General features: G+C 32.5%; 1 protein-coding gene across 1 annotated transcript in view; it reads right to left on the bottom strand.

Annotated features, from left to right (window-relative positions):
• Positions 1-6706: 6706 nt before the first annotated feature.
• The window catches only part of LOC149796494 (uncharacterized), a 45844-nt gene continuing 38056 nt past the window's right edge, over positions 6707-14494 (bottom strand). Inside the window, exons 12-13 of the mRNA XM_089960617.1 lie at positions 13018-13062; positions 6707-12111 (exon numbers count right to left, since the gene is read on the bottom strand). Coding sequence (XP_089816743.1) covers positions 11870-12111; positions 13018-13062 — 287 coding nt within the window. The 3' untranslated portion in view covers positions 6707-11869. The remainder of the gene's footprint in view (positions 12112-13017; positions 13063-14494) is intronic.

The raw sequence follows: 14494 nt of genomic DNA, 5'->3' as shown, positions 1-14494 counted from the left end.
TCTTTTCTTTGTATCGATACCATTTTATGCTATTCATATCTTTCAATTTAGGTAGCAGTTTCCTAACAGTTTCCTACGTAGGGAATACGCGGATGGTTAAAAGAAATGCTAAGTGATAATGACATTGTTTGTTAAGCTTTAATTTTATTCTATATTAAGGTCTACACATTTTCCAAATAAAATACTCACTACTGAACTTGTGGTAGATACACTATTTCTCAGCTGGAGCCCTCACTTCTTTCGAAACTCTAACCACGCTACAGGTAATACATGTATTTAAAAAAGCCAGTGAAATCTGGTTAATCTAGTTGTTTAATATCGCTAATTTTTCTTTCTCTTTAAAGTTTAAAATTAAATTGACATCCCTTCTTAATCTAACATAATAGATTTTGTAAAATATATAGCTACCAACCCAAACTATGGTAAACAGCCTCCACTTCGTTTTTATAAAGACGATATAAACTACTAGGATCTTTTCCTATCTTATTTTTTTTTAAATATTTGGAACAAATGTCTGTGCCAAACGTCAAACTAGAACCATCTTAAATTTAGATTTGGACATTTTGTGACACTAACTGGCAAATTACAAAACTTGAACGGATTTAATTTCTTATGCATTACTACATTTGAACTTAGCTATTGCTTCAGAGTTAATATAGTTTAGTTCCTACTGCCCTTTTGTTTTATTATCATATAAAATGCAGCTTGATGCAATTAAAGTTTATGTATATTACTGCCAATGTTTATGCTAGGCTTTTTTCTGTAAAATGTAATAGATATCAATAGATTGTTAATACGTAAATGTTTGTTTCAACTTGAAATTTATTGGTAGAATTTTTATATGAAACCCAAGAACACTCTCTAGCTTAAAAATTACTCAAGTACAAATTTCTATTTTCAAACCAATGCGTAAAATATATAATAGTTTCCCCTAAGTCAATGAAAATGTTCTCTCTGTCTCTCTCTTTATATATATATATATATATATATATATATATATATATATATATATATATATATATATATATATATATATCGAGAGAGAAAATTTTCATTGACTTTAGATGATAAAGCTAAAATATGATTACATATTTTGAGGAATATATATATATATATATATATATATATATATATATATATATATATATATATGACTAAATTTATTAGGGTTCCAATCCGAGTTGTATACTGAGCAGTATCTTATATTGTACGGTGCTCAATCGGAATTGTTTTATGCTTTCAGTGCTGACACCATGTACATAAAACTTTACGAATTGCAGTATATGATCTAATGCAGACTGGGGAGATTTTCACCATTATCTAAAGTTAATTAAATGTCTTCTGCATATTGTAATATCAAATTATATGCGTTATTTGCCCTATTAACCTTAATATGTACATTTTCCTGAGCTTAGGGGTCAAAACCTCAGCACATATAATGAAAATATATGGAGAGTTTTCCGTGGATTGTGTTTGGTATATATAATTAATCCATAAATGAGTGCATATAAATTGTTATGCGGTAGAAGGTAAAATAAAATGGTAGAGAATATGCTTACGTGAAAGTAGATATTTATTAAGTGAGCAGTGAAGAGGCCATAAATATACAAAATAATTTTGTGAGCAGTTTATACCTGACAGTGTGTAGTGTTTTTCTTCCACTTGGTAATAGCCGCAGTAACATTTTGTCGTTCTTCTACATCAGAAGACGATGCAGGAAACCTAAGCATATATAACCCGAGGCAAAGAAACGAGGAGTTTAGACGAAGCCAATACTGCATTATATGTTGGACATTAACTGGAGATTTGTGGTCTTCGTACCTTGTGGTCACCTGGATATATGTTTGTACTGCAAAAATCATGTTAAACAAACATGTCCAATATGCAGAGGAAAAATTTCGGAACAGATAAAAGTTTTATTTAAATAGAGCTTCTTTACATTAGGGTCAAAATAGAAATCGATATATATCAGGGAACAAAAAAGACAGTACACGCATTCATACAGAAACAAATCAGTAAAGACACATTTATATATACATTTGCATTCCTGTAGATAACTGAGCACATATCAATACATGTTTATGCACGTGTTCTCTCTCAATTGTATTTATAGATTATTGCTTTTGTATGGGATTATATCGAGTTTTTTCTGAATAATGCTGCATGACCTTGGGAGTGCAACATTAGTCCGAAGAAACAAGTTCATATTTTTTTCATACAAATGCAGTAACCTTTTTTATTATATACTCGTTTTGTTTTTCTACATAAGGCAAGTAATATTGATAATGAAAAGAATACCCTATAAGAAACAAAGTAATTGAATTCTGCTACATTCCAAAATAAATAAACAACCGTAGATTCATCAGTATGCAGTAAAAATATTAATACCCACGTTGCACCGCTCCACGACCTTTGGCGTTTGTCACGCGCTTGACATTAGCTTGAAAAATAACTCTCATTTTGTCCACTTAAAATTGAAATTTAGAGTTATATTGTGCGTGAGTGCACATTGAAGCAACGTTTCCAGCTGGTCTGGAATGGATGGAGTTTGTTTTTCTGTCTATCCAACTCAGTTCTGTTTTTCTGCTTGGGAAGGACTAGATTTATTAGCCGAGTCAATTCCGTACGATGCACATGTGATTTGAGCAGTGGAGGGACTCTAGTTGAAACTACTCTGTTTTTGTTCTGTCATTGATTATTTGGAATCATTATGTGGGAAAAATACTAATTCTATTAATTTAAATTATCGAAAAGAAGCTATGGAATATCACTTTCATTTCGTTTCGAATGCAGTGAGAATGTGATTTCAGTACAATTTCGTGGTGTATATTAAATTTTGGCACGAATGAAATGGGCCATATCATTGGGATTTGTATAACTAAGGAAGTACACTAAATGTTGCCAAATATTATTTTATTAATTTTAAACATATGTTAGTCCTGAAATTTGCTGATCTATTAAAAGTGATGTACCTTTCATTTTACCTAGCATGTGTAAAATATTATGCGAATTGCATGTCGTACACTACCTAGACTGAACTTTCATGCAGAGCAAGCAACCATCTATATATCTATAAACAAACTAAGTGCATGTCCACCCAAGAATTATGATAACTGGGTGCAAATTTATTTCTTACACTGTAGTCCCAATGCAAACTTTCAGAATCATAAATCAAGCACTGTTGAAAAAATTGTACATGTTTGTTGACAGAAGATATTCAACCAAGAAGAACAAGCAAATACATAACTGTGTTTCCCCTCTGTATAATCTTTTAAAAAAGTTATTTCATGTGCATTAAGTTCTATTATTTCTATTTTCGGGTATTATGTTCCTCTTCAACGCACTCTGAATAAAAGCTGAAATTAGTATTCATAACTAGAATAGGTTGAGCTCACAGAGCTTAAGCAAAAAGGTTTGCCAAGACTTCTCCTACCACAAATATACACCATAGATGGTGTGTGCTTAAAAGCCAGTGAGGAGACAATCTTCAAAATGTGGATTGTTAGTACGTTTTGACAAACAAAACTAAATTGAGATTGAAATTCTGTTGTTTTGTTTGTTTTAAACATATTTTATTGTCATAATAGGATACAATGGGTTTGGGCACAATTTCTAACAACTTAAATTAGCACTCTCACTATACATGGCACAAGGATTGCAACATACATATTCAACATGCCAACATACTAATGAAAAATAGACAGTGAGAGAGAGAGAGAGAGAGCACAATGACAGTGATCACGATTTGAGTAAGTTATTGAAGTCGTCCAGTAACGGTTATATATTTGCGTAAATCATGCAAAATTCTATATTTTTCATTTGCATCGCCTTTTCCCCAAAGGAGTTAATGTAAGCTAATATTTGCATATGACACTGAAAGTAAACTTCTCATCAACTTAGCTCATTGTCTACTGTACTTGAGATAGCACATGAAAAAGTACATGGTGGTTTTGATCCCACCACATGAACAAAAAAGGAGTGTCTGCAAGTTGAACACAGTAAATATCTGTTTTTAATGAACTTACATTGTACTGTAGTCTATTATGGATAATATCCAAACTTTTTCAAAGCACTATAAGACATACTACATTGAGTATCCTGTTTGAGATTGTTCCACAAAGATTCTGTTGATTTGATCTGTAGTTTGATCTGTTCCCTACCCCTAATGCTAATTTATGAGAGGGTCAGGTAATCTCAATCCACATTAGTTCATGTCATGACAGCCCAAATTCAAATCGTTCAGATGTTTGCAGATTAGTTCATCAGAAACGTATACGATGATTCCACCTAAGTGACAGTTTCTATCTTTTCTAAAATGTTCTTTAAAACCATTGACTTTGAAACAATCCATATGGATGCTAGAATTTAGATGTGTTTAACGAAAGCATAAAATTTAGAATTCATCTGCTATAGTTTCTAGTACAGCTGTAGTCAAGTTTTTGTTGGATGCTTCTAATATTTAAATGAAGTAAAGAAATTTCACTACCCTCGATAGATCCCGGGTTTGTTTCAATGTCCCCACAAAAAGTTAGTACAGGTGAAATCATTAAAATGAATGGAGTATTCTTAATAAATGGCAATGCACCAATTTTGTTTGATTGCTTATAAAACATGATTTGAGACATATTTGCAATGTTGATTTTCATGGTTGTACCACAAACTATTGGACAATTGTTGAATATTCTGAAATTCTGTTGCTCAACAGCAATATTGGATGCAATATCAGCACCATCTGATTGAAGATAAAATAGATCTCACAACAAGACTTTGGTGAAAATCCCATTAAAATATGACTTTTGATTTACAGGAATTTAAATAGGACTTTCAAGATGGCAGCCACACTGGATATCACATCAACATCATTTTTGCAGTGGCAATATTTGATAAAATTTTAGCACTATTTTCATTTTGGACCATACTAGATACCATAAGAAGTCTTCTGGTGAAATCCCTTTATCTGTTCAGGAGACGTAGCAGTAAGATTTTCAACATGATGCCTACATGGTGCTAAATCTGCACCATTTTTGCTTAACATGAACAGGACTCTTCATAAAAGTCTTCTGGTGAATATCACATGTCTATATGTCTTACCATTTAGGAGGAATGGCACCCATCCTGTAAGTCATTCATATCAGAACCATTTTCATTTATGACCAAAATGGCATCATAAGAAGTCTTTCACATGTCAATATGACTGATATGACCTTGAGAAGTATTGACAAGATTTTCAAGATGGCTGCTGTGATGGCCACATTAGAGGTCAAATCAACACCATTTTCATCTAAGACCAACCAGACTTCATAAGTCTTTTGGTGAATACCACATGCAGATCTAACTTTATATTCAGGATGAAGTGCGATAGCATTTATAGGATGGTAGCCATGTTGGCCATATGGGATGTCATATTGGCACCATTTCCATAACCGTATTATTGCATGTAATATAAACATCATTTCCATTTAGAACCAATTAAACAGGCAAGAAGTATTTTAGTGAAATCCTCAAATCAATATCACTATCCACTCAAAGGAAGATGTGAAAGATTTTCAAGATGGCTTCCAATGAAGCTGTACTGGATGTCAGATTGCACCACTGTCATTTGTGACCAACGAGGCATAATAAGAAGTCTTTATCATGACGACACCATGTCAATTTGACCATCCCTCCTTGATAAGCAGCACTCAGATTTTAAAGCTGGCTGCTCTGGCAGCCATATTGGACATAACTTCAACACCGTTTTCATTTAGAATAAACATGACTTTATAAGTCTTCTGGTGGATGCCGCATGTTGATGTAGCTTTCCTTTTAAGAGGAATAGCAATAACAAGATTTTTAAGACAGCTGGTGTGGTTGCCATATTGGATGTCAGATCAGCACCGTTTCATTTATGACCACCTAGATATCATTAAAAATCTTTTGGAAACAAACTAGTGTTGATATTACCAGTTGTTCTGGAGGAGTAGCAATAACATTTTTAACTTGGTTATTGTGTCAAGTAGTGCAATGTTTTATTTAGGACCAATTTGACCTCGGGAAAAATGTGCATGCAAAGTTTCATAACCCTCCAAGAAGTATAGACATCGTGATAACAAACTTGTGCCGATGGACAGATGGAAAAAGATGCTACACAATGGGTCATACTTTATACTCTTCTGGACTATAACCTGTAGGGTTAAAAATGCTCAGTGAAAATATAAGCTCAACGTGAAACAAATGCTATCACCTTGTGTAGGAATACATCATACTCAGAGATGATCATTTGTCTAAACACATTTTATTAGTTCAAAATAACAAGTGTTAGGTCACAAGTTCTTCAAATTTAATGATGGACTTTCCTTTACAGACCCGTACAGAAATTTCTCATGGATTCTGTACAGAATACTTATAGAATCCATATGGGAAGAGATATGGACTGAAAAACTTATGGAATCAATTTTTTCCATATCAATTCCATAAGTACTTCATAGCAAGTGAAAATTCCACATGGAATTAAGTTGCAACTTTAATCAATAAGCACTTTTTTCTATATGGAAAGCAGGCTCATGTATAATAGCATCATGGAAAATACTCTCTGAAGAATTAATAACCTAAACTGTCTGATTCAAATAGAAATATTGGTGGGAGTTAGAGTACATGTATATGTCAGTGCAACTGATGTGGAAGGATGAATATATTATACTCATATAAATTTGAAGAAACACATATGTCAGTTTTCTTTAATTTATTTCGCCAGATGTTTAAAAACAAAGACAAGACCAAGAAAGTAGAGAAAATGTAAACATGATCAGAAAATTAGTATCTGGTTGTACAAGCATATATGAATCTTTGGACTTAGAAAATTTGGTGCAAGGTGGATTTTGGGCTTGATCTGATCTTTAATCTGTGAAGTAATTTTGTTGGCTTCCTATTAAAATATGCTCTACAAAAATCATACCCTAGTGGAAATTTGACTTAAATTTCAGCAAAATCAATGAACATTTCTTGACATTCACTCAAATGTCCTTTTTCACAAAAATTATGGTATTTTAAAAGATTTTACCAAAATTTCTGAAAATATCAGTTGTAATTTGTGATTGAAATTTCACTAAGAGTTTGTCAAAAATTCTAAAAATATAGTGATATTTTGTGATTGTAATATCACTGACATTTTAGTAAAAAAATATCAATAAGATATAATAAATTTTTTTTTGTTTCTTGTACAATTTTAATGATTTTCAGCAGCATTTATCTTCCCAGTTTCTGATAGCTGTAATAGGATTGTTTATTTTGGGAACAATAACTTCTTTCCACATCTTTTTGTATTATATTTCTTTATCAAATTTTGTTATTTTTGTTGTTGTATTTTTTTAAAACTTAAACTGGATTTAACTGCCTTCTGTTTTATATCAGAATTTCGCTTTTTCGATACTGACCCTTTTTTTAATATCGTTTCCGGAACTTCTTTTTAAATAATGCTCTATCCGGTCCCATTCCGCAAACAGCTTTCTAATAAGTATTTGTTCCATTAATTATTTAAAGGATGATCATTACAAAAAGCATTCTGATTGGTCAAAATTTTGTACTTGTCCAATGAATCATTGCTTAACGGAAACTAATGGGAATGCTAAACATGGCGATTTGAGCTGGGTACGAGTTTGAATAACCATTTGAAAAATGTGGCAATGAGAATAGCTTGAATGCAAAGTCGATGGGAACGTAATTGGTCAGGCTGGATACGAGTTTGAATAACCATTTGAAAAATGCGGCAATGAGAATAGCTTGAATGCAAAGTCGATGGGAACATAATTGGTCAGTCTGTATGAAAACTGAAAGCCATGACTAGCATTTTGCTTTTTGTGACATAAACCACTCTACAGTAGTGGATAACGTGCTAAATAGGACATGGAATTGAACCAGGATGATATCGAAGTTATATAACTCAAAACTGATTAACTTCCAAGATGAATTTAAGGAGGACAATGTATAGATCACTGGTGGGAATTATTGCGAAATACCCATGTCTATCAAAAATCGTGATATCTTTGTGGAATTTTCTTGGCCCACACGCAGAATCATCGTTCAATATCGTGAGACATTATTGTGTATATTATCAAAATATTCTAGGTGTGTTGGAATTCAGTGTAAAATAAGGGTACTTATATCATGAAAAACATTTGTCATGGCTGCTTATGGAACAAGGACTAAATCAAGAGACCACAACATTGTCATAGTTTGTACATTAATCAAAAACCAAGCTGCAGTACAAGTGACAAGCAGGCTTCTAGCATTTCTTCTTTTCATGTCTCAAATGGATGCTTTTCTGTAATTTTGCTTTATTTTCACAGTTGAATTTTTCAATGCAGATTAATATTTTATATTTTATATATGTCTGTGTGTTCATAGATGCCTGTGCATATATTCCAGGCTTGATATTTTGATTTTAAAATCAATTATTTAGTGTCAAGCCAGACTCTTCACATCATGTTGTATATCCTGTAAATATTGTATATAACAGATAGAAGGCCTCAAGGCAGATTAGGTCTGTAATTAATTAAGTTACCTTCTCTAAATAAAGTCATTATTATTATTATTATTATTAACTCCCATATCTCTTGCCTTGGATGTCATATAATTACATCTTTAAAAAAAATCATGCAAACTTAATATCACCTTGGTTAATAAAGTCCTGTTTAATTAATCTGAAACCTTCTGAAATGTATGAAAAACTTCTGAAACTTCAGTAAAATACTATACGATGATCAAAATTTTAGAGAAATCTCACAAAAGTTTAAGTCAAATATTTATGAAATCTCACCAGACTTTTCAGTGAAATGAAAAAGACTTAAGTGATGCCATCATGGATTAGGCTTTGTATGCGAGAAAGAAAATGAGGAAAAAAAAAACCTAAATCTTATTTGATAATGTCTTTCAAAATAAAATTTATGATCCATCTTAAAAATTATGGGGAATATTTATCATTGATTCCCAATAATGTCTAAGAATCATTAGGCAGTTTAATAGAAATCTGAAGCAGATTTTTTAATTTTTTTTTGACAGAAAGCGCTTAAAAAATCTGCCTTAAGTATGCATGGAAAATTTCATACGGGATGAACTATTACCAAATTCCATATGGACCATTTACAAATTCCATATGGTATATTTGCTGATTCCATATGGACTATTCACAAATTCCATATGGAGTATTGCCAAATTCCATATGGAATTTTAATTTTATTCCATATGGACAACCTACAGATCTCATGGACTAATTAGCATATTCCATGAGATTTTCCATAAGAAGTATGTAAGGAATCCATAATATTTCCATATGGATACACTGAAATCAATAAGAGTGCATCAACTATAAAATAAAAATGTCCATATGGATATTTCCGTAAAAGTACGTACGGATTCCATATCCAATCCATGTGGAAAATTTTGTATGGGAAGGAATCAGTTACATGTTTCTTTAAAAATGTGCATATGTACATGCGTATGTCACAGTATTTGATTTAAAACTCAATTAATTACAACTCGATCAATGACTTCTGCTGAAATTATATAATGTGAACTGTGTGGTCAAGAAAGTATTCAAGGTTGCAATTCCTAGGGTCGAACAGCAGGATAATAGGGTTAATTGAACTTATTTGAATAGTATAGAATACTGTTATAATGGATTGACAGAAACAGAAAATGCACAATTTGACATTAATAAATGTGAAAGCAGCTTGTGAAAAGTTTAATTATTTAAATAAGAACCAAGCTGTAAAGATAAACGGACTGTATTAAAGCCATCTTCCCATCATAATTCAGTGTGAAAAAGAGAAAGAGCCACTGACCCATGAGAAACTACTGGCAAGCTTTTTCACATACCCACATTGGCTGAACCAGTCTTGAAACCCACGCAGACAGAGGTGAGATGGCAGTGATCTGTAATGGTGAGCACTTTAGAACACTAGGCCATTTGGGGACCCCATTGTTGTAAGTAGATTTTACTTAAAATAAACAGCTTCAGACAGTTTAATATTGGTATGCAATACCTTTAAGTTGATCTCTCAGGGTTGTAATAGGCTTTTAAATTTAGGATCAGGTTAAAAAAATGTCCATATCTTATGATGTCTTTAAGTGAGGACTCATGTCAACACTACTTTATGATGTAGCAGTAACATCATTTTCAAGATAGCCACCTTGGATGTGATATTTTATGACTGACGAGTGCCATTTTCATTTATGACCAAGTAGACCTTGGCATGTGTCTGTGTCTGCAAAGGTTTATAGCAATCCCTATAGTAGTTTAGGAAGTGCAGCAACAACTAAGTTTGTGCTAATGGACAGACAACAGATGCCTAAGGACAAAAAACTATCACATAAGCATTCCTGGTCTATGAAATGAACAACTATAAAAGGCCATTATGAAAAACCTATAGATGGTTTTGCCTGGATATATTTACCACTACTGAAAAAAGACTGCTAAATATAACAAAATGCTTTTCAGGAAAGAGTTCTGCGTAAAACATGAAATGAGAATATCTTAATTGGTATAAATTTTTTCAAAAATCATTGACATTATTTGCTGCATTATACCTAATATAAAAAATGTCAACTAAACTATTTCTTTTAGAAAAACATTATACATTCAATTATGTTTTCTTTTACAAGTTTATGTGACACAAAATCTTTGCCTCAGCTTAAACTGAATAATTTATTTTTAAGTATAATGTGCATAACAATTAAATCAATAATTTTATAATTTTTTTTGTTATAAACAGGTTGTTATAGATTATAGATTTATGTTTGATAATTAATGCCTTTGTGATCAGGGCTGAATATGAAAGTGGATTTCAGACCTCAGGCAAGTATTTTTTTGTTAGTATAAGGAATTTTTGGTTGATTTGCAATGCCGATAAGGTTTAGTCAGTGGAATATAAACAAAAAAGAAATTAATGAAACTATATTACATTACTCAAATGTATTCATGCATGTAGATCAAATGTAAATGCTTACATAGATAAGTGAAAAATTTATGTACAGTATATAGGGTTTTGAACCATCATAGATTGCTAATGGCTTCTGAAAGATTTTATTTCTGATGGTGTTTGCAATATTTCATAAACTTGTATGGCTTCCCCAAATTTGGCTCTCCAGTGCACCACATTCCGGTTTTAACATTTTAAGCTTCCTCCAGCTGAAACCTATTTTGTGTATTAAAGTAGGAACTCAATTTGCATCACTGTATCCAAACCTGTCAGGATTCTTCCCGATTCCCAAAAGAATTGGTGGGGGTGGGTGGGTTATCAAGCCCTCCTTCAACCAATTTTATGTAATGAACACGAATTGGCTAAATCTTAATCAATCCAACATGTAATCCACACTGATATTATTACAGCGATTTAAATCCAGGAAGCAGCTTAAAGAGAATCACTCCACAAATTTATCATCATGCATAAGAAAAGCTAGTACGAAACAAACTATAATTTGTCTGGGTTGAGTAAAAGGCCCAGACGGGTCACTGTGTACATGCGGCTAGACAGATCTAAATCCAACACCATGATGTTGATGATGAAAGCTTATATATATATATATATATATATGTTTCAAGTCTGACCAAAGTCACATCCTAGAAATTTCCTCTGCAGCAGTAATAAGACAATCACATGCAAGATCACCATATTAATATGCATGGATCTCATCATCATCAAATCTGTCAGAGATCTTGATGATATAAACCTATATTCCACAAATTTTCCCAAATGGATCCAGATTAGTAACAAGCTCAGTCAATTAATAGTTATGCAAGTAACTAATAATATAGAACCATGCTCTTAAGTAGCATTATTTGATATACATAGCTGGTGATGAAGTTGATTCCAAGACTTCAGTCTAATAACAATTAGCCATAAAATGTCTTCACTGTTCCTTTAATCAAAGTTCCGCAGATTGGGCATTTCCTCATGGCTGGGGCGCAGTCTGGACATGTCACAAGATGAGCACATGGCAGGAAAGCAACACTGATGGTGTTTTCTAAACAGATTTTGCACAGTGAGGCTTCACGTAATTCTCTGTGTTCTCTAATGATTTTTTCTGGATCAATATGTGATTCCTCTATTGATTCATTTTCTGCAGCTTCAGCACCTTGAAAGAAAGAAACGTACTTAATAGATAAACAGGCCACCAGGATTATTGAAAGAAGTTGATACTTATATGGTTGTTGTTGTCTGAAGCCACACACAAAAAAAGCTTGAGGTCTGGGAACTGGGTGTAGTACAGGGTCAATTATTGGCAATAACTCACTAAGAGATGGTTAAATTTGTTCTCAAAATTGCAAAAATATCTATAATTATGCTGAAATGAGTTTGAGCAATTTTCTTTTATGAAAAACTTCAGTATTAATCTGTGGACACTGTTAAATTAGCAACGAAATTCTTGATCTGAACATTGTCTGGCTTCAATAATGTGGATAATTTCTTTGATAACTTTAAATAAACATATCAATTTACATTCATGGTTGTGAAATAAATGGTTACTTGATCAAATACAGGCACACATAACGCAATCAAATATATTTAATGCTAGGGAGTCAAATACATGATAGGATGAATAAACAGACTGAATGTTAAAAATAACTAAAAATTACTCCAAACATGATATTGCCATAATTTTTAAAAAAAAGTACATATCTATCTTATGTTTGAGTCACTGACATCAGATAGGAAAACATTAATTTATGGACCAATGCATCAATTGAAATATAAAACAAACAACCTGCAGCAAAATCTATAACATAAAGATAACTATTCTTGTTATCAACACTCTTAATATGACTGACTAACAGACATACAGACAGACAGACTGGACAAAAAACATTATGTCTTCCTCACTTGAAGTAGAACAAAAACAACAACCAGGACAGACAGATATCAGGAAGATGGAGATGTTTAGTGGAATTTTATTTCCCTTATTTATACTTTAGAGTCTGCTGTTAAACTTCCTTCAAGATCTTTAAACTATGCTACTATTATATATAAATAGTGTACTTACTTAGCAGCCCATCTTGTTTAGTACTTGCTTCACTATTCATTTTGGCTGAAAAATTAATATATGCAGTAAACAGCCTGAACTCTTCCCAGAGACAAAATTACCAAAGGAACCTACTAAGCAGAAGGGGCATTAAATTAACTGGAATAATTATGTAACAAAAGGCCATAACTGATAATATTACACATTAAATTTTATTTCCCCTGATGAATTCCTTCATAAGTTAGTGTTGAGCCTTTCACAATGACAATCAAAGTTGAAAAATTAGAATCACTTATTAACCTTCATCTCATGCATTGTGCATCAACTCCGATGATAAAAATTATACTTGACTGCCACAATGAAGCCCTTTCAAAAGAGTTCTCATTAGGGCAGTATCTGGGTTTTACAGCTTTTCAGAAAAGATAAATAAAAAATACAAATGAACTATGTACATTGGTAACAGCTCCTTTTAAAGAAGCAATGGTTATAATCATGCTGGGGACTAACAGGACTTGGGTACTACAAAGGCATTTAGTGAAATCTACTCAAAATGGATCAACCAGTGGTTTCTTTTGTTTTTTATTGGTTTTAAGTAGAGGATTCTGCAGGATGCAGTAGAAACCACTAAATCAGTTTAAAATAAACATAGAGACCAAATTTCTATTTATCAACTGATCTATACTATTACACACAAAATGTAATGAATGATATCCATAAAATTATTTCCGCTCAAATTGATTCATTATTGTATTGTATTGTTTATGACCAGGCTTTAAACACTTGCTGAAAAATAGAACTTGATTGCTTTATAGTTAAAGGAAATGATGAAGTAAATGGAATTACTGTTACTGACTGGTCTTTTATTTGTGTAAAGTCATTACATCATGATAGAGAAATGTAAATTTAGCATCCATTATGGTATCCAGAAGGGGGGAGGAAACAGGGTTATAAAAGGCATCCACATGTTTGTGTGGAGAGAATTCTACAGGCACATATTGCCATTTACTGAGTGAGAGAATAACAGAGAGAGAGAGAGACCATAACTTCGCCTGTGAAGTACAATGCACCAAGTCTGATGGCTTCATGTGTCAAGTTGAATGGCTTTGTGTATTAGCAACACATCGTTCCCAAGCTGAAACTGACATCATCTTCTGATGCTAACATTTTATAACAGTGTTTACATTGGTCACTGCTTTGATTTCTGCTGAACATCTGCTGGAGCCAAGTGTATATTAGGAGAGATCATTTAAAATTCGGAGGAGGGGGCATAAGTGCTTGAAAACTAGTCTTGTTCTGATTTGTAGTTTAAAAAAGACCCTATGCAATTCCTTGTATTACCTGAAACAAACTTATCTTGTGATGAATGAAAGAACAAAAAATATCTAAGTCAGAAATAACAATTGAACCCCATAAATTAAATGGTCAGTCCCGTACAGGACACATGCAGTCAGAATTGAACTAATAACAAGCTGTGTACATTTTATTTGGCCTCGTAACT

The sequence above is a fragment of the Sinohyriopsis cumingii genome, chromosome 6 (genome assembly GCF_028554795.1).
Source record: "Sinohyriopsis cumingii isolate HCF-2022 chromosome 6, ASM2855479v2, whole genome shotgun sequence".
Lineage (NCBI taxonomy): Eukaryota > Metazoa > Mollusca > Bivalvia > Unionida > Unionidae > Sinohyriopsis > Sinohyriopsis cumingii.
Note: the sequence above shows the minus strand (reverse complement) of the source record. Positions and strands in the feature narration are given on the sequence as shown.